This window comes from Panulirus ornatus, chromosome 32, assembly GCF_036320965.1.
Source record: "Panulirus ornatus isolate Po-2019 chromosome 32, ASM3632096v1, whole genome shotgun sequence".
Classification (NCBI taxonomy): Eukaryota; Metazoa; Arthropoda; class Malacostraca; order Decapoda; family Palinuridae; genus Panulirus; species Panulirus ornatus.
In genome coordinates this window covers 18,735,558-18,755,420 of record NC_092255.1, presented here as the reverse complement: position 1 = coordinate 18,755,420, position 19,863 = coordinate 18,735,558, and the positions used below count along the sequence as shown (strand labels likewise).

At 43.9% G+C, this 19,863-nt stretch overlaps 5 protein-coding genes across 5 annotated transcripts in view; 1 reads left to right on the top strand and 4 right to left on the bottom strand.

Annotated features, from left to right (window-relative positions):
- The window catches only part of LOC139759112 (ras GTPase-activating-like protein IQGAP1), a 424,460-nt gene that overhangs the window by 292,559 nt on the left and 112,038 nt on the right, over positions 1–19,863 (bottom strand). The gene's annotated exons all lie outside the window — the stretch shown is intronic.
- LOC139759091 (uncharacterized) overlaps positions 1–19,863 on the top strand; it is a 112,507-nt gene that overhangs the window by 66,679 nt on the left and 25,965 nt on the right. The window lies entirely within an intron of this gene.
- LOC139759313 (cuticle protein 6-like) lies at positions 2,434–3,583 on the bottom strand. Its single transcript, XM_071681441.1, has 2 exons — positions 3,551–3,583; positions 2,434–3,406 (listed from the first exon to the last, which is right to left on the bottom strand). The coding sequence occupies exon 2, from the start codon at positions 3,337–3,339 to the stop codon at positions 2,911–2,913; it is 429 nt and encodes a 142-aa protein (XP_071537542.1). The 5' UTR covers positions 3,340–3,406; positions 3,551–3,583; the 3' UTR covers positions 2,434–2,910.
- On the bottom strand, positions 6,517–7,659 carry LOC139759312 (uncharacterized). Its single transcript, XM_071681440.1, has 2 exons — positions 7,630–7,659; positions 6,517–7,485 (listed from the first exon to the last, which is right to left on the bottom strand). Exons 1-2 carry the CDS (start codon positions 7,639–7,641, stop codon positions 6,991–6,993), a joined length of 507 nt encoding a protein of 168 aa, XP_071537541.1. The 5' UTR covers positions 7,642–7,659; the 3' UTR covers positions 6,517–6,990.
- LOC139759311 (uncharacterized) lies at positions 10,359–11,455 on the bottom strand. Its single transcript, XM_071681439.1, has 2 exons — positions 11,420–11,455; positions 10,359–11,275 (listed from the first exon to the last, which is right to left on the bottom strand). Exons 1-2 carry the CDS (start codon positions 11,429–11,431, stop codon positions 10,712–10,714), a joined length of 576 nt encoding a protein of 191 aa, XP_071537540.1. The 5' UTR covers positions 11,432–11,455; the 3' UTR covers positions 10,359–10,711.

Below are 19,863 nucleotides of genomic sequence, written 5' to 3'. Positions count from 1 at the left end.
CCCGGCCAGACCGTCACCTGAGACCCAAACTAAATACGTGGGTCAATCTTAACACGCACGCCTGGCAACATTTACAATGAAGTCCCCATCATTTGTAAACACTAAGTTTTAAAGAGGCTGTATTCTCAAAAGCCACAATAAATGTAGCAAAAGCTTTAAGCTAAAAAAACGCTAAACCACACAAACTACTGCTGGCGTCACTGGCAGTCAGTTTATGAAGAGCCAGACGAAGCCTAGCCACGATGACTGTTTACCAAAGTCAAATCACGCACAACAACGGGATATTAGTGGCCACTGCAGAGGTTATAAACATGTTTCCTGTAGGTGCACCAAGGGTGATTGCTGAGGTTGTCTTGCAGATGTATCTTAGTATAATACTTTGAGACTGTTACAGGTTTATACAGTTGTAACTGTGAATCTCAGACCTGATCCTATCTTTTGATCTCGTAGCGTTGTTTACACACGAGTTTAAAAAATGTTTGCCTGTCCGTAGATGTAGAGAATATGTTATTTTTTTCAAGAAAATATGAAAGTTATGACGTTAAGATAGAATATTTGCCTGTGTATCACACACAATTTTGTGAAACTCCATTTGAGCCACTTGCATGGAATTTCTGCGTATTATATTCACTCCTCGATACAGTCATCGGTCTGGGCTTCAGTTGGTGTTCGGAAAGACAACTGAAATATGCGTGTTTATGTCCTTTTGATGTTCCTGAGAATTTGTGATTTTAACTGAAATATCAGAATTCCGAAGAATTAGCCACCTGTCGTAACACTGTGGATATTTTAGCGTGATTAAGTGCGAAATATCTGACCACAAGTGTATATATGCATGTTTCATGAGGACTTAAACTGTAATATTACTAACTATTGATGATTTTCTTTGTCATTATAATCCTATACATACTTGTCCATATTCACGATATCTGTGTTAAGTTCATGTGTCATGCATACAACACGTTCTTAAATGTAATTAGTATGCACTCACTCAATCATCATCTCAAAACTATCAATTAGACAACATGAAAGCATTGATGAGAGAAGGAAGATTAGACTACAGTAAATACAGCACATTACATTAGTACAACAGCAGGTAATGGCTAGCTCATCACCCTAGTCCATCCGACGAGCAGGACCAATCGTTCTTCATTGTACACTGCTCAAAAGCCACTAACAGAGTGTATGTTACGAACAGAAACATCCCATACAAACAAAATTAGACAAGAAATCGTTGAAAACTAGTCACTATTTGATACTGCCCCTGAAACTACTGAACGGATGATCATCTTTCAAAAAATACTCATTGTTGGGCAGGGCGCACCTCTATGTGCCACACAGGAGCACTTGCTCTGTTGTCATTTATTTCGCGGTCAGATATTTTACTCGACAACGGAAATTCATGTGTTTTTACATTCTGGAAGACAAACACAAAGCGTGCAGCCATGCTTGTGCTTCCCCCAAGGGACGCTACCTTTTCTGAAGACCAGATGGATAGATGGAGGGATATCCAGGATAGATATAAACCCTACTCAGATTACAGTACTAGTTATTGACAGTGATTCTACTCCATCATATTTCACTTGGGAGGGCAGTTACAACCTAGTCAAATATCATTTATACCATAAAATGGCGCTTATGTCTATCTGTTCCTCAGAGTCTATAGCCATGGCGAGTATATTGACTTCAGCACGATCACTAACCCCCATACATATTTGACGATAATTCATTAATTTCCTTGGCACTGTTGAAATGGTTGGCTGCTTAGGGAATATATATCTCCGGAAAACACACTATTTAGTTAAGCGGGAAGGCTGCGCCAGTAACATGATAGGTATGAAGAGTGGCCAGAGAGGGAGCTAGTGGTGATAGTGTTGAGGTGAGGTGTGGTAGACAGGAGTACATACTTACTTAGGAGTGTGGTAACTCTCAGAAGGAGCGAATGCAAGAGCGTCCGGAAGACCTAAATCTGCTAGTGCCTCTAAAAGTCATATTCTGACCATTTCTCTTTCTGAAAATCTCCATATTTTTCCTGAATCTTTCGATGGGATTATAATTCCACATGTCGACAAAATCAACATACTTATCATCACTTGACCCATTAGCCTTACCCTAACGCTGTTTCACTTCCACCTAATAGATATTTCCTCGGTTTCTGCTCCCAAGAACTGGTAACTAGACTATATGGTATTCTTTCCTTATATCGTATGACCCCTGAAATCTTTCCCTATGGTGTCTTTTCTATATAAATGGCAAGACTCGTTGAAAGAAGAATGAATGTGTACAACAGAAAATATCAACTACAGTGTCTCCTTAAGCAATAATTTGCTGGCATGTTACATTCTCAAGATCAAAACTCAAGTATATTAGAAAGAAGTCATAGGAACATATCACATTCTAGATCAATGTTGATAAAAACAAGGGAAGTATATCGGTGATCATTTATTTATCAAAAAATATTGTATGATTGAGTGGAGTCAACATGATCTCCGTACGCTACCCGCTTGGTCATAAAGGCGTGTCAACATTTGTTACGAAGTCTGATACTCTCATGATACCTTAAGTTACTTTGTTTAATTCTTTTAAAGTGTAATTTGATCATTCTTGCAGATCAAACAGTCTCCAATATTATGTTCGTATCAGTCAGAGATCAAGTCCTCCATGACAAGTGCTCTACACACCTAGACCAAGTCAAGAGACAGGGGAACCATGGCTGATTCAACGACGCTTGTTCCTTGCTGTAGGAGACAGCTTAATCGGGGTTCTGAACACTGTAAGGAAGGCGACGGACGGCTAAAGGGGCAGTGAAGGCAAATCTGAGATTGGAATAACTAGTGTAGGTGGTGATGCCAGGAGCTTCAGCGTAGGTAGAAAGGGGCGGGAGTCAAAGGTGGCTCTAAGGCAGCCTCTCTAAGGAGTTTTGGGAGCGGCAGAGGTGGCAGCTGCAGCCTCGTTGTGAGCTGCCTGGTGGGCGGCCCTAGCGGCGGCGACCTCTGGAGTGTACTCGGGCAAGTTGGTGCCTGCCACACGGTAGCCCAGGGCATCAGACACGTACTGCTGGGTCTGCACTTTGCCGTCGGTGTCCAGGTAGTTGTATGAGCCGCGCACATTGCCGAAGGCGTCACGCATCTCATTGCGGGCGCTGAGACCAGCGTTGTAGCCGAAGGAATACTGACCGAACTCGTTCTGAGCACCATACTGGGAGTAGATAGGTGCCATAGCGGCGATGGGAGCCATGTTATAAGCCATAGGTACGGGACCCATAGCCTTCATGGTGGCCTTGTGGGATGAGTGGCATACCACTTCTGAACCATGGGTGGAGACCGGGGTACGCACCATAGAGTCCTGGATACCATGGCATCTGAGCCACGCTGCACACAGCAACGGCAGCAAGAGAAAGCACTGTCTGCAATGATTAGAGTTATCTTTTAATAATAATCCTCATAAACTACTAGAGCATTATAACATAATACCCACTGATATGTGCCTACAATGTCGTGCATTATTTCAAATCTCTGTAAAACCAAAGTATTAGTAAGACGGGACTTACCAGAGCGTTCATGTTGACACTGGAGGGAGGAGCTGTCTGCTGGTGGCTGTTGTGACCACGTCTTATATACCTGTCTCAGGAGCCTAACCCTCTACCTGAATGAACCCAAAAAATCGATACTATGTAGCAACAAACAGGGCGGGGTCGAACAAATATGCGTAACTCTGGAAGAAAAGTCAACCTACCACAAACTGTACCAGTTTTTACGTACCGCCTGGGTATGGGATATGGGTAACCTTTCCACGGCTCCTGCATTACAGGATTATAGAACGGCAGCTTTCTTGGATCAAGCTACAGGAACAAGAGGGAATATGCCATTACAACTTAATGATTTCATAATTAATTCTATCTTTATTGGAACAAAAATGATTGGAATGTAATAATCGGATGAAGGATGTATAGATGTCAGCTGATTTCTGTTGACGATTCTGAAACTACTTCACACCTAATTCATGACAGTCTTTTTGAAATGTCAGTAGACTGAAACATCGTCCTGTGTTATCGGTTAATTTGAGTAAAGGATCTGAGCATCCCGGCCAGACCGTCACCTGAGACCCAAACTAAATACGTGGGTCAATCTTAACACGCACGCCTGCCAACATTTACAATGAAGTCCCCCATCATTTGTAAACACTAAGTTTGAAAGAGGCTTTATTCTCAAAAGCCACAATTAACTGAGCAACAGCTTTAAGCTAAAAAACGCTAAAACACATAAACTACTGCTGGCGTCACTGGCAGTCAGTTTATGAAGAGCCAGACGAAGCCTAGCCACGGTGACTGTTTACCAAAGTCAAATCACGCACAACAACGGGATATTAGTGGCCACTGCAGAGGTTATAAACATGTTTCCTGTAGGTGCACCAAGGGTGATTGCTGAGGTTGTCTTGCAGATGTATCTTAGTATAATACTTTGAGACTGTTACAGGTTTATACAGTTGTAACTGTGAATCTCAGACCTGATCCTATCTTTTGATCTCGTAGCGTTGTTTACACAGGAGTTTAAATGTTTGCCTGTCCGTTGATGTAGAGAATATGTTATTTTTTTCAAGAAAATATGAAAGTTATTTATGACGTTAAGATAGAATATTTGCATGTGTATCACACACAATTTTGTGAAACTCCACTTCAGTCACTTGCATGGAATTTCTGCGTATTATATTCACTCCTCGATACAGTCATCGGTCTGGGCTTCAGTTGGTGTTCGGAAGGACAACTGAAATATGCGTGTTTATGTCCTTTTGATGTTCCTGAGAATTTGTGATTTTAACTGAAATATCAGAATTCCGAAGAATTAGCCACCTGTCGTAACACTGTGGATATTTTAGCGTGATTAAGTGTGATATATCTGACCACAAGTGTATATATGCATGTTTCATGAGGACTTAAACTGTAATATTACTAACTATTGATGATTTTCTTTGTCATTATAATCCTATACATACTTGTCCATATTCACGATATCTGTGTCAAATTCATGTGTCATGCATACAACACGATTCTGAATGTAATTAGTATGCACTCACTTAATCATCATCTCAAAAGTATGAATTAGACAACATGAAAGCATTGATGAGAGAAGGAAGATTAGACTACAGTAAATACAACACATTACAATTAATGCAACAGCAGGTAATGGCTGGCATCACCCGAGTCCATTCGACTAGCAGGACCAATCGTTCTTCATTCTACACTGCTCAAAAGCCACTAACAGAGTGTATGTTACGAACAGAAACATCCCACACAAACAAAATTAGACAAAAAAATCGTTGAAAACTAGTCACTATTTGATACTGCCCCTGAAACTACTGAACGGATGATCATCTTTCAAAAAATACTCATTGTTGGGCAGGGCGCACCTCTATGTGCCACACAGGAGCACTTGCTCTGTTGTCATTTATTTCGCAGTCAGATATTTTGCTCGACAACGGAAATTCATGTGTTTTTACATTCTGGAAGACAAAAACAAAGGGTGCAGCCATGCTTGTGCTTCCCCCAAGGGACACTACCTTTTCTGAAGACAAGATGGATAGATGGAGGAATATCCAGGATAGATGTAAACCCTACTCAGATTACAGTACTAGTTATTAACAGTGATTCTACTCCATCATATTTCACTTGGGAGGGCAGTTACAACCTAGTCAAATATCATTTATACCATAAAATGGCGCTCCCGTGTCTCTCTTCGTCAGCCTATAGACATGGCGAGGAAATTGACTTCAGCACGATCACTAACCCCCATACATATTTGACGATAATTCTTTCATTTCCTTGGCACTGCTGAAATGGTTGGCTGCTTAGGGAATATATATCTCCGGAAAACACACTATTCAGTTAAGCGGGAAGGCTGCGCCAGTAACATGATAGGTATGAAGAGTTGCCAGAGAGGGAGCTAGTGGTGATAGTGTTGAGGTGAGGTGTGGTAGACAGGAGTATATACTTACTTAGGAGTGTGGTAACTCTCAGAAGGAGCGAATGCAAGAGCGTCCGGAAGACCTAAATCTGTTAGTGCCTCTAAAAGTCATATTCTGACCATTTCTCTTTCTGAAAATCTCTATATTTTTCCTGAATCTTTCGATGGGATTATAATTCAACATGTCGACAAAATCAACATACTTATTATCACTTGACCCATTAGCCTTACCCTAACGCTGTTTCACTTCCACCTAATAGATATTTCCTCGGTTTCTGCTCCCAAGAACTGGTGACTAGACTATATGGTATTCTTTCCTTATATCGTATGACCCCTGAAATCTTTCCCTATGGTGTCTTTTCTATATAAATGGCAAGATTTGTTGAAAGAAGAATGAATGTGTATAACAGAAAATATCAACTACAGTGTCTCCTTAAGCAATAATTTGATGGCATGTTACATTCTCAAGATCAAAACTCAAGTATATTAGAATGAAGTAATAGGAACATATCACATATTAGATCAATGTTGATAAAAACAAGGGAAGTATATCGGTGATCATTTATTTATCAAAAAATATTGTATGATTGTGTGGAGTCAACATGATCTCCGTACGCTACCCGCTTGGTCATAAAGGCGTGTCAACATTTGTTACGAAGTCTGATACTCTCATGATACCTTAAGTTACTTTGTTTAATTCTTTTGAAGTGTAATTTGACCATTCTTGAAGATCAAACAGTCTCCAATATTATGTTCGTATCAGTCAGAGATCAAGTCCTCCATGACAAGTGCTCTACACACCTAGACCAAGTCAAGAGACAGGGGAACCATGGCTGATTCAACGACGCTTGTTTCTTGCCGTAAGAGACAGCTTAATCGGGGATCTGAATACTGGAATGAAGGCAACGGACGGCTAAAGGGGCAGTAAAGGCAAATCTGAGATTGGAATAACTAGTGCAGGTGGCGATGCTAGGAGCTTCAGCGTAGGTAGAAAGGGGTGGGAGTCAAAGGCGGCTCTAAGGCAGCCTCTCTAAGGAGTTTTGGGAGCGGCAGAGGTGGCAGCTGTAGCCTCCTTGTGAGCTGCCTGGTGGGCGGCCCTAGCGGCGGCGACCTCTGGAGTGTACTCAGGCAGGTTGGTGCCGGACACACGGTAGCCCAGGGCATCAGACACGTACTGCTGGGTCTGCACTTTGCCGTCGGTGTCCAGGTAGTTGTATGAGCCGCGCACATTGCCGAAGACGTCACGCATCTCATTGCGAGCGCTGAGACCAGCGTTGTAGCCGAAGGAATACTGACCGAACTCGTTCTGAGCACCATACTGGGAGTAGATAGGTGCCATAGCGGCGATGGGAGCCATGTTATAAGCCATAGGTACGGGACCCATAGCCTTCATTGTGGCTTGTGGGATGAGTGGCATACCACTTCTGAACCATGGGTGGAGACCGGGGTACGCACCATAGAGTCCTGGATACCATGGCATCTGAGCCACGCTGCACACAGCAACGGCAGCAAGAGAAAGCACTGTCTGCAATGATTAGAGTTATCTCTTAATAATAATCCTCATAAACTACTAGAGCATTATAACATAGTACCCACTGATATGTGCCTACAATGTCGTGCATTATTTCAAATCTCTGTAAAACCAAAGTATTAGTAAGACGGGACTTACCAGAGCGTTCATGTTGACACTGGAGGGAGGAGCTGTCTGCTGGTGGCTGTTGTGACCACGTCTTATATACCTGTCTCAGGAACCTAACCCTCTACCTGAATGAACCCAAAAAATCGATACTATGTAGCAACAAACAGGGCGGGGTCGAACAAATATGCGTAACTCTGGAAGAAAAGTCAACCTACCACAAACTGTACCAGTTTTTACGTACCGCCTGGGTATGGGATACGGGTAACCTTTCCACGGCTCCTGCATTACAGGATTATAGAGGGACAGCTTTCTTGGATCAAGCTACAGGAATACGAGGAAATGTGCCATCACAACTTAATGATCATAATATTGATTTCATTTTCACTGGAACAAAAATGATTGGAATGTAATAATCGAATGAAGGATGTATAGATGTCAGCTGATTTCTGTTAACGATTCTAAAACTACTTCACACCTATTCATGACAGTCTTTTTGAAACGTCGTGGACTGAAACATCGTCCATAATAAGACGCTGTCGGAAATTATTGCCCAATTAGCTTCACGTCCGTAGTTGACAAACTCATGGAAACCACCATTAGATACAATAACGAAATCAGTTTAGAGGAATCACCTCTTAATTAACGATTCTCAAGGGGAGCAGAGAGGCCGTATACGAGAAGGTGCTGAGAGAGTAAACGGTGAGGGTGGAAGTGGTCGCGATGGGTTGACTGACTCCGGGGGTGTCGGGTAGCGAGAGGTCGGTGGCATGTAACCTTGGCGATGTAGAGTGGATTCAGGGGCGTCCAATGTTTTCCTTGTGCGTCCAGAATGAACCTCCTGGGGAGGGCGGTAGCCTTTGCGCGCTCCCGAGGTCACTTAAGGACCGAGTTGGCAACGTACGCGTACTACTGGGGTATACATTCCTGCCTGGGCGGGGTCACGCCTGGGGCTCTGTGGAGCCTTTCCGCTGGTCATCCTCCCTCCCGTCCCTGAGCCATAAGTGGCGACGTCCAGTGGTGGTGGCGGTGTTGTTCTCTTCTTTCATGAAGCATCGTCCTCATTATGCTGTCTGTTGTTCTTTCATGAGAGCATCGTCCTCATTATGCTGTCTGTTGTTCTCTTCTTTCATGAGAGCATCGTCCTCATTATGCTGTCTGTTGTTCTCTTCTCTCATGAGAGCATCGTCCTCATATGCTGTCTGTTGTTCTCTTCTTTCATGAGAGCACGTCCTCATTATGCTGTCTGTTGTTCTCTTCTTTCATGAGAGCATCGTCCTCATTATGCTGTCCTGTTGTTCTCTCATGAAAGCATCGTCCTCATTATGCTGTCCTGTTGTTCTCTTCTTTCATGAGAGCATCGTCCTCATTATGCTGTCTGTTGTTCTCTTCTTCCATGAGAGCATCGTCCTCATTATGCTGTCTGTTGTTCTCTTCTTTCATGAGAGCATCGTCCTCATTATGCTGTCTGTCGTTCTCTCATGAAAGCATCGTCCTCATTATGCTGTCTGTTGTTCTCTTCTTTCATGAGAGCACGTCCTCATTATGCTGTCTGTTGTTCTCTTCTTCCATGAGAGCATCGTCCTCATTATGCTGTCTGTTGTTCTCTTCTTTCATGAAGCATCGTCCTCATTATGCTGTCTATTGTTCTCTTCTTTCATGAAGCATCGTCCTCATTATGCTGTCTATTGTTCTCTTCTTTCATGAGAGCATCGTCCCCATTATGCTGTCTGTTGTTCTCTTCTTCCATGAGAGCATCGTCCCCATTATGCTGTCTGTTGTTCTCTTCTTCCATGAGAGCATCGTCCTCATTATGCTGTCCTGTTGTTCTCTCATGAGAGCATCGTCCTCATTATCTGTCTGTTGTTCTCTTCTTTCATGAGAGCACGTCCTCATTATGCTGTGTGACCTCGTTGGTTCCCACCTCATTTAGCGATCATGAGGATGAAATCCGAGCACACGACAAACCCATCAGGATCTTAACGTTTCTTCGCCAAGGCCAATACTGAATTGAACACCTGTAATGATAAGTAATAACAATCTAACACTGCGAAATGAGGTTTAAAGTCTATAAGAGGTGTAGTAACTATTGGTTCAGCAAGGTGAGTACAGACGTCCCCTGGAATCAAGGTTATCCACAGCAGTGTCCTGCTCGCCAGTGCTCTATAGAGTGACCAGGATGAAGCAGACCTAAGGATGTGTGTATGGTATAGTTAAGGTAACGGCGGGGGAGTGTAGGATGGTGGAAGGTGTACTGGTGGTGTGTAGAGAACAGTAAATGATGGTGGAAGGCGTACTGGTCGTGTGTAGAGAGCAGTGAAGGATGGTGGGAGGTGTACTGGTGGTGTGTAGAGAGCAGTGAAGGATGGTGGAAGGTGTACTGGTGGTGTGTAGAGAGTAGTGAAGGATGGTGGAAGGCGTACTGGTCGTGTGTAGAGAGCAGTGAAGGATGGTGGGAGGTGTACTGGTGGTGTGTACAGAGCAGTGAAGGATGGTGGGAGGTGTACTGTTGGCAGTTTGTTTTGCCTGAGGGCATCTACACACATGCAGAGACGTGATCATTATTTCTGATATAGTTTCTATACTGTATATACAAAATTCAGGATATATAGCAACAAGCTATGGACAGATCGAGATAGACGTATATAGAACATAGAAAATATACTAAATGTCCTTTCGGAACTCTGCTATGGGAGAAATAAGCCTCTCAAACTACGTCCAAATCCAAGGTTCATGAAAATCAGGAAATATGACAGCAATATTTTATTCATCAAAGAAAATGAAGACTTCATCAGGTCAAGTCAGCATGATCATGTCCCTGTGATATCAACTCGGTCTTAAAGGCATGTCAACACTTGGTTTGAGGACTGAAGTTCTCATGACAACTCAAACTTGAAAATCAATATTTCTCTCGCGTCAGTCAGAGACCAAATCCTCCACGACAGGTGCTCTACACGCTGGACCAGATAGCAGGAGACGTCTTTTTATCTCGCGTTGTGGGAAACAATGTGACGGAGGTGCTCTACGTTATGGACGGTAGCTGAGGCAGAGAAGCTGAGGTAGTGATGTAAGGAGCTGCAGCGTCGGTAGGGAAGGTGGTTGTGTAGGGCGATGTTCAGGAGAGTGGAGAAACCATATGAAAATCGTGGGAGAGTCGACGTAGGTGGGTATAACGCAGCGCCTCTACGGGGACGTAGGTTTGGCGGAGGCGGCAAGCTGTAGCCTCGTTGTGAGCTGCCTGGTGGGCGGTCCTAGCGGCGGCGACCTCTGGAGTGTACTCGGGCAGGTTGGTGCCGGACACACGGTAGCCCAGGGCATCAGACACGTAGTGCTGGGTCTGTACCTTGCCATCGGTGTCCAGGTAGTTGTATGAGCCGCGCACATTGCCGAAGGCGTCACGCATCTCATTGCGGGCGCTGAGACCAGCGTTGTAGCCGAAGGAATACTGACCGAACTCGTTCTGAGCACCATATTGGGAGTAGATAGGTGTCATAGCGGCGATGGGAGCCATGTTATAAGCCATACGTACAGGAGCCATAGCCTTCATGGTGGGTTGTGGGATGAGTGGCATACCACTTCTGAACCATGGGTGGAGACCGGGGTACGCGCCATAGAGTCCTGGATACCATGGCATCTGAGCCACGCTGCACACAGCAACGGCAGCAAGAGAAAGCACTGTCTGCAATGATTAGAGTTGTCTTTTAATGATAATCCTCACAAACTACTAGAGCATTATAACATAGTAACCACTGATATGTGCCTACAATGTCGTGCATTATTTCAAATCTCTGTAAAACCAAAGTATTAGTAAGACAGGACTTACCAGAGCGTTCATGTTGACACTGGAGGGAGGAGCTGTCTGCTGGTGGCTGTTGTGACCACGTCTTATATACCTGTCTCTGGAGCCTAACCCCCTACCTGAATGATCCCCCCAAAAAAATTGTGCTATATAGCAACAATAAGGGCGGGGTCGGTACAAAAATGCGTAAGTCTGTAAGAAAAGTCAACCTACAAAAAAACTGTACCAGTTTTTGCGTGCCGGCTGGGTATGGTTTACAGGTAACCTTTTCACGGCTCCTGCATTACATGGTTAGAAGGGCAAGCCTCATAGGAGCATGGTACAGGAAACCAGAATACATATACTATCACAACTCAATGATCTTGATTTTATTCATTTTCTTTTTCACGGGAACAAAAAATGACTAGAATGACATAAATGGATGAAGGATGTATGAATGTCAGTTGATGCGTGTTGAGGAGTCTGAAGATACGTCTCACCAAATGCATCAGTGTCTGGATGAGACGTCAGTGGACAGAGACATCGTCCTGTCTTACTAGGTAATGGGAGTCGGGACCTTCATCTGAGTTACCCGTCCACATCATCACTGGGACCCCTAACTAATGACGTATGGCACCCGTAACATGTAACGTCTGATAACATTTTAATTACCATATACGTATATTGCCCTCAGAAACCCGTATTTTCGAAAGACCACTTTTTAAGATTTTTTTTTTCAGTCACATCACGCAGAGCAACAGGTTTTAACCGATTCTGACAATTAGTTTGTGATGAGCAAGATGAAACCTAATAATAATAATAATAATAATAATAATGATTATAATGATAATAATAATAATGATAATTATCATTACTATTATTACTATTATTGTTATTATCATGATAATAATATTATCAGTGATAATAATAGCAATGATAATAATAATAATAATAATAATAACGATAATAATAATAATAGTAATAATAATGATAATAATGATAATGATAATAATAATGATAACAATGATAATGATAATAATGATGATAATGATAATAGTATTACTAATGATAATAAGACGCTGTCGGAAATTATTGCCCAATTAGCTTCACGTCCGTAGTTGACAAACTCATGGAAACCACCATTAGATACAATAACGAAATCAGTTTAGAGGAATCACCTCTTAATTAACGATTCTCAAGGGGAGCAGAGAGGCCGTATACGAGAAGGTGCTGAGAGAGTAAACGGTGAGGGTGGAAGTGGTCGCGATGGGTTGACTGACTCCGGGGGTGTCGGGTAGCGAGAGGTCGGTGGCATGTAACCTTGGCGATGTAGAGTGGATTCAGGGGCGTCCAATGTTTTCCTTGTGCGTCCAGAATGAACCTCCTGGGGAGGGCGGTAGCCTTTGCGCGCTCCCGAGGTCACTTCTTAAGGACCGAGTTGGCAACGTACGCGTACTACTGGGGTATACATTCCTGCCTGGGCGGGGTCACGCCTGGGGCTCTGTGGAGCCTTTCCGCTGGTCATCCTCCCTCCCGTCCCTGAGCCATGAGTGGCGACGTCCAGTGGTGGTGGCGGTGTTGTTCTCTTCTTCCATGAGAGCATCGTCCTCATTATGCTGTCTGTTGTTCTTTCATGAGAGCATCGTCCTCATTATGCTGTCTGTTGTTCTTTTCTTTCATGAGAGCATCGTCCTCATTATGCTGTCTGTTGTTCTCTTCTCTCATGAGAGCATCGTCCTCATTATGCTGTCTGTTGTTCTCTTCTCTCATGAGAGCATCGTCCTCTTTATGCTGTCTGTTGTTCTCCTCTTTCATGAGAACATCGTCCTCATTATGCTGTCTGTTGTTCTCTCATGAAAGCATCGTCCTCATTATGCTGTCTGTTGTTCTCTTCTTTCATGAGAGCATCGTCCTCATTATGCTGTCTGTTGTTCTCTTCTCTCATGAGAGCATCCTCCTCATTATGCTGTCTGTTGTTCTCTTCTTTCATGAGAGCATCGTCCTCATTATGCTGTCTGTCGTTCTCTCATGAAAGCATCGTCCTCATTATGCTGTCTGTTGTTCTCTTCTTTCATGAGAGCATCGTCCTCATTATGCTGTCTGTTGTTCTCTCATGAGAGCATCGTCCTCATTATGCTGTCTGTTGTTCTCTTCTTTCATGAGAGCATCGTTCTCATTATGCTGTCTATTGTTCTCTTCTTTCATGAGAGCATCGTCCTCATTATGCTGTCTATTGTTCTCTTCTTTCATGAGAGCATCGTCCTCATTATGCTGTCTGTCGTTCTCCTCTTTCATGAGAGCATCGTCCCCATTATGCTGTCTGTTGTTCTCTTCTTCCATAAGAGCATCGTCCTCATTATGCTGTCTGTTGTTCTCTCATGAGAGCATCGTCCTCATTATGCTGTCTGTTGTTCTCTTCTTTCATGAGAGCATCGTCCTCATTATGCTGTGTGACCTCGTTGGTTCCCACCTCATTTAGCGATCATGAGGATGAAATCCGAGCACACGACAAACCCATCAGGATCTTAACGTTTCTTCGCCAAGGCCAATACTGAATTGAACACCTGTAATGATAAGTATAACAATCTAACACTGCGAAATGAGGTTTAAAGTCTATAAGAGGTGTAGTAACTATTGGTTCAGCAAGGTGAGTACAGACGTCCCCTGGAATCAAGGTTATCCACAGCAGTGTCCTGCTCGCCAGTGCTCTATAGAGTGACCAGGGATGAAGCAGACCTAAGGATGTGTGTATGGTATAGTTAAGGTAACGGCGGGGGAGTGTAGGATGGTGGAAGGTGTACTGGTGGTGTGTAGAGAACAGTAAATGATGGTGGGAGGTGTACTGGTGGTGTGTAGAGAGCAGTGAAGGATGGTGGGAGGTGTACTGGTGGTGTGTAGAGAGCAGTGAAGGCTGGTGGGAGGTGTACTGGTGGTGTGTAGAGAGCAGTGAAGGATGGTGGAAGGCGTACTGGTCGTGTGTAGAGAGCAGTGAAGGATGGTGGGAGGTGTACTGGTGGTGTGTAGAGAGCAGTGAAGGATGGTGGGAGGCGTACTGTTGGCAGTTTGTTTTGCCTGAGGGCATCTACACACACGCAGAGACGTGATCATTATTTCTGATATAGTTTCTATACTGTATATACAAAATTCAAGATACATAGCAACAAGCTATGGACAGATCAAGATAGACGTATGTAGAACATAGAAAATATACTAAATGTCCTTTCGGAACTCTGCTATGGGAGAAATAAGCCTCTCAAACTACGTCCAAATCCAAGGTTCATGAAAATCAGGGAAATATGACAGCAATATTTTATTCATCAAAGAAAATGAAGAATTCATCAGGTCAAGTCAGCATGATCGTGTTCCTATGATATCAACTCGGTCTTAAAGGCGTGTCAACACTTGGTTTGAGGACTGAAGTTCTCATGACAACTCAAACTTGAAAATCAATATTTCTCTCGCGTCAGTCAGAGACCAAATCCTCCACGACAGGTGCTCTACACGCTGGACCAGATAGCAGGAGACGTCTTTTTATCTCGCGTTGTGGGAAACAATGTGACGGAGGTGCTCTACGTTATGGACTGTAGCTGAGGCAGAGAAGCTGAGGTAGTGATGTAAGGAGCTGCAGCGTCGGTAGGGAAGGTGGTTGTGTAGGGCGATGTTCAGGAGAGTAGAGAAACCATAAGAAAATCGTGGGAGAGTCGGCGTAGGAGGCGGGTATAACGCAGCGCCTCTACGGGGACGTAGGTTTGGCGGAGGCGGCAGCTGTAGCCTCGTTGTGAGCTGCCTGGTGGGCGGCCCTGGCGGCGGCGACCTCTGGGGTGTACTCGGGCAGGTTGGTGCCGGCCACACGGTAGCCCAGGGCATCGGCTACGTAGTGCTGGGTCTGCACCTTACCGTCGGTGTCCAGGTAGTTGTATGAGCCGCGCACATTGCCGAAGGCGTCACGCATCTCATTGCGGGCGCTGAGACCAGCGTTGTAGCCGAAGGAATACTGACCGAATTCGTTCTGAGCACCATACTGGGAGTAGATAGGTGCCATAGCGGCGATGGGAGCCATGTTATAAGCCATAGGACCGGGAGCCATAGCCTTCATGGTGGGTTGAGGCATGAGTGGCATACCACTCCTGTACCATGGGTGGAAACCGGGGTACGCACCATACATTCCTGGAAACCATGGCAGCTGGGCACCGCTGCACACAGCAACAACCGCAAGAGAAAACACCGTCTGCAATGATAACAATTAATATGTATTTAAATATCTTCTCTCAGAGAATAATACAAAATACTCTTATATACATCACTAATATGAAACTGCACGGGCGTATATACATATAAACATCTGAAAACCTAGGTATCAGCAAGATGGAACTTACCAGAGCGTTCATGTTGGCACAGGAGGGAGGAGCTGTCTGCTGGTGGCTGTTGTGACCACGTCTTATATACCAGCTGAAACAATCCATCCTACTTACCTGGATGGTGGAAAAAACGAGGAAAAAATAAGGGTTTAGTGTAAATGGTCTTACATACGTATGGAAGTGCCATTAATGTATACAACTTTTTGCGCAAATGAAGTGATGAGTACAGTGTCCCGATATCCTTCTCGTCTGAGGCAACATTATTCGTAAGACATGTATGTCTACATATGACTTGAAATTCCTAACGTAAGAACATAAAGCGATTCTTGAAATCATACACGAGAGTCGGTGTATACAGGGTAGAAAATCTACAGAAAGTCATCTTTGTCATCAGAGTTCCAAGATCATAGTGCAAGACGACGTACTCAGCAATGTGATATATCATCAAAGTCCACCACATTCTTGCAGTTTGTCGTTCAGTTCTCTGGACAGATTTCCCATATATCTCACAGCTCCTGTAATCTGGACTAATGTATGTGTCCCTGATGTCATTTAAGATTCGCAAATGATCTTCTCTGGTGAAATATACCCAGAGGTTTGTTGGTTCCAGATGAAGGCTCACAGACAAAGGCAAGAGAACTGGTCGTGTTTTTTTTTTTCCATTTGCAGGGTATGGGACGCGGTGTAACCTTTTCACTTGATGCTGTACCCCAGGTTTAGATGGGCAAACGCTTGGGTATCCGAGGCATTTGGGCCAGCAGTAAAGACACCATTCTGGTTTAATGATATAGCTGTCATGTCATTAAACTTTCACGATAATACATGGTATTTCTCTAGGTCAAAAGAAAAAAAAAAAGAGACAGACTTGTTCATGGATTTCATCTGAAATGGTCATAGGCTGATAATTCCAAACGATCTTGAAAATATTTCTCGCCCACTTCATCAGCGTCTGGTTGAGACGTAAGCAGACCGAAACATCGTCCTGTGTTGTTGGCTAATGCGAGTCGAGACCTTCGGCTGAGCTTCCCGTCCTGACCGTCTACCTTGGACCCCTAACTATATACGCTGTGCCGGCAGCCCGAACGCCTAGCAACAACGACTGTCGCCTATGCAGATCACATCATGTAAGGAGACTTACGTAATGGTATCTTTTTGCAGCGGCTTATATTTTTCAAAGCCACGGTTAAGTGTTGCCGGCAACAGCGCTAGCCTAATCCACACACAGAGCACTGTTGCCACACCTATGAGCGTCAGTTTTGAAGAGCTAGACGAAGCCTAGTTATGGTGATAATGTACCAACGTTTAGAGTAACCCCGTCCAATGGGATTGTAGTGGCCTTTGCAGAGATATAAACACTGCTTCCTGTAGGAGGATCAAGGGTGAGGCTGAGGTTGTTAAGCAGCTGTAGTTTGGAATTATACACTGAAGACTTACAAACATATACAGCGGTAACTGTGAGTTTCACAGTTGATCCTGTTCGTCCCCTCATCTTGTACCGTTGGTAATACATGGGTACTTTATGCAATGCGCAGTGGTTGCATAACTGGATGTTATAGGGTATAAGTTCATAAAGCTCAATTCCAATCGCTTACATGGAGTTTTCTTACCATCACTCCTAAGGGGAAGGATATTGTGATCGGCTCGGGGGTCCAGGGAAGGTACGTGAAATAAAGGCTTTCATGTCCATGAAGTATTCATTGGGAGAATCATGTGTTTGTTTATTCTGGGAGAAGGATGTGGCTCGTACCCCTGTCTTTGATTTTCGGTGGGAGGTTCTTGAAGTAAAAGGTGGGCAGCGGTACACCTTAAGTTACTGATAATGATTCCACTCAATCAACTTTTACTCCACTTGCGTCTCAACTGCCACTAGTAAACTCACACCTCGCCAGGACTTCCCACTGGGGCAAGGACAACCTAAGTAAGTTTAATGACTCTTAGAACTCAGTTTCTGCCCAAGTCTCTCTCCTAGACCCCTCTCATAATTTCATCATCTTAACAAACCATCATATCATCGTAACAATTAGAATGGACTTGAAACTTCATATTACACAAATTGCCAAGTCTCGCTTCCAGAGCCGCGGTGTTTCCATTCAGACGACTAATGTCTCATGTGGACAGTTGCCCCAGTCGTACGAGGGTCTGGTTTGTCCTTGCATGATGTACTCTGCTCTCACATCTTGGAAGGTTTATGTTCTACTTCCAGACTTATCGACCCTCCCATTCCGTTCGTTCTCGGGGCTTGATACAATTGCCAAACGCCACCGTTCGGTTCTGTTCCCTATTTTGCTGACATCAAAGAGATTTCTTCCAAAACTTGGGCAGCTAAACAGAAGGATGAGGTCATGCTGAAAAAAGAACTATGCCTTTCAATGTTTTTTTATTCTGGTGATTTTTTATTTTTCAAGCTAAGTCATTTGACTTTCATGCAAACGGTCGAGATGGGCATTTAAGGGCTCGTAAGGTGACTTTATTTCTTACTTTCAATATTTTGCAAATCTCGAGTGCAACACTAAATAGGATCTCTCTATTTGTCCTCTACCAAAGAGACTAAAAGGCAATATCATCACAGCATGTTATAGGACTTTTAAAATCATTATGATTGGTGTATCTCATGCCTATGTAACTTGAAAAAATTTCCAGGTATGAAGGTTTGGTTATCAAAGATTATTCATCAGATTTGCATTTACAAATTCTTGTGCAACTCCAGCCAGCTTCCTTACGCTGGCATCTGCCACAGTAGCCAACCAGCCTCCTGCAGTTGCATTTGGTCATCTCTTTTACGATCTCTGGAAACCATGAGTCGCGCGGTTCATAAAGGGTGCCTAATTCTGCTGTCATTGTCCAGTGTCCGATTCCAGAGCTCCAGAACGTGAGTTTGTTGCTGGGCTAGTTTTTACTGGCGGTCCAGCAGCTCCCAGCCTGGAAGACGGAGCCCTTCTACCAACCGCTGCAGCAAAACATCCTGGGTTGGACGAACGTTTTTCTTTCATTGGTTTTGTCTGGTCGAACACATCTCTCCGTGCCTCAGTGAAGGAATTCAGAGGAGCTGGGTTGTGTCATAAAAAGGACAACTGTATGGCGCTCCAGATGCCTGGAAATGGATGGCAAGAAGATGTTTAGTTGAAAGACGAGATTTACCGCTGTTGAAGATGAAAGCCCCGGCGAATTCAGGGTAAGAATTCCAAGTCAGCTAATCTCTTTCTCTCCCTTAAGAAAGCAGACATAGTGTGCTGGCCCATGAAATCGTAGAAAACAGGCATTACCAGGGCTCAGTCCTCTACTCCAAGGGATGTATATACAAAAGATAAGGTTGAAGTTAATGTAGCCTTTGACCTCACCTGTAAGGGTATAAAGATGAGGGTATAATGAACATCAGGCCAAAGACTTTTCTGGACTGATTTAAGGTTATCGAATGTATAGAGAATTTGAGTGTGATGGCGCCTCTCTCTCAGTAGCAAATATGATGGAGAGTGATAGATTCAGAACCATTTAATGCTTTATTTCAGCCACAGATTGTTTCATGTGCATCACATACAATTGTAAGACTACGCAACTACCATCCACAAAATTACGAAGATTCAGTGCTGGTGGTGAGGGCGCGTGTGAAAGCTGGTGGTGAGTTTAGAAAAAAGTGGAATCCGAGATGTGAGAGAGTATACTTAGAAAAGCTGCTGATGTGCAGGGTAGGTGTGGTGACTGGGACATGGTAGATTGAATGATGAAATGAAAGGAGGTAGGGAAACGCTTAAGCAAGGTGTGGTCGAATACTGAAAGTGTATGGTATTGCAAAATGAATTTCTCAAAACATAAGGTGACAGTATTGTTCACTAGTTCATCAATAGGTTGTTCATAGTGTGATATGACCTGTAGTGGGGTGCTTGAGGCCTGATGGAGCTCATGTACAGTGCCCTTATATACAGGCAAGGACGTACGGGAAGTCCACAGACGAGGGGTCCGATCCAGGTTAGGGCCTGGAGAATCTTTAAAGAAACAGAGGGTTAGATCTTAATCACTTAAGAGGCCATCTTCATTGCACTAGACCCTTATTGCTCAGGTCAATCGCCATCCTCATTGCACCCTCATCCTCTGTACAATCCTCATCTTTACCAGATCCTCACCTTGACTACTCCC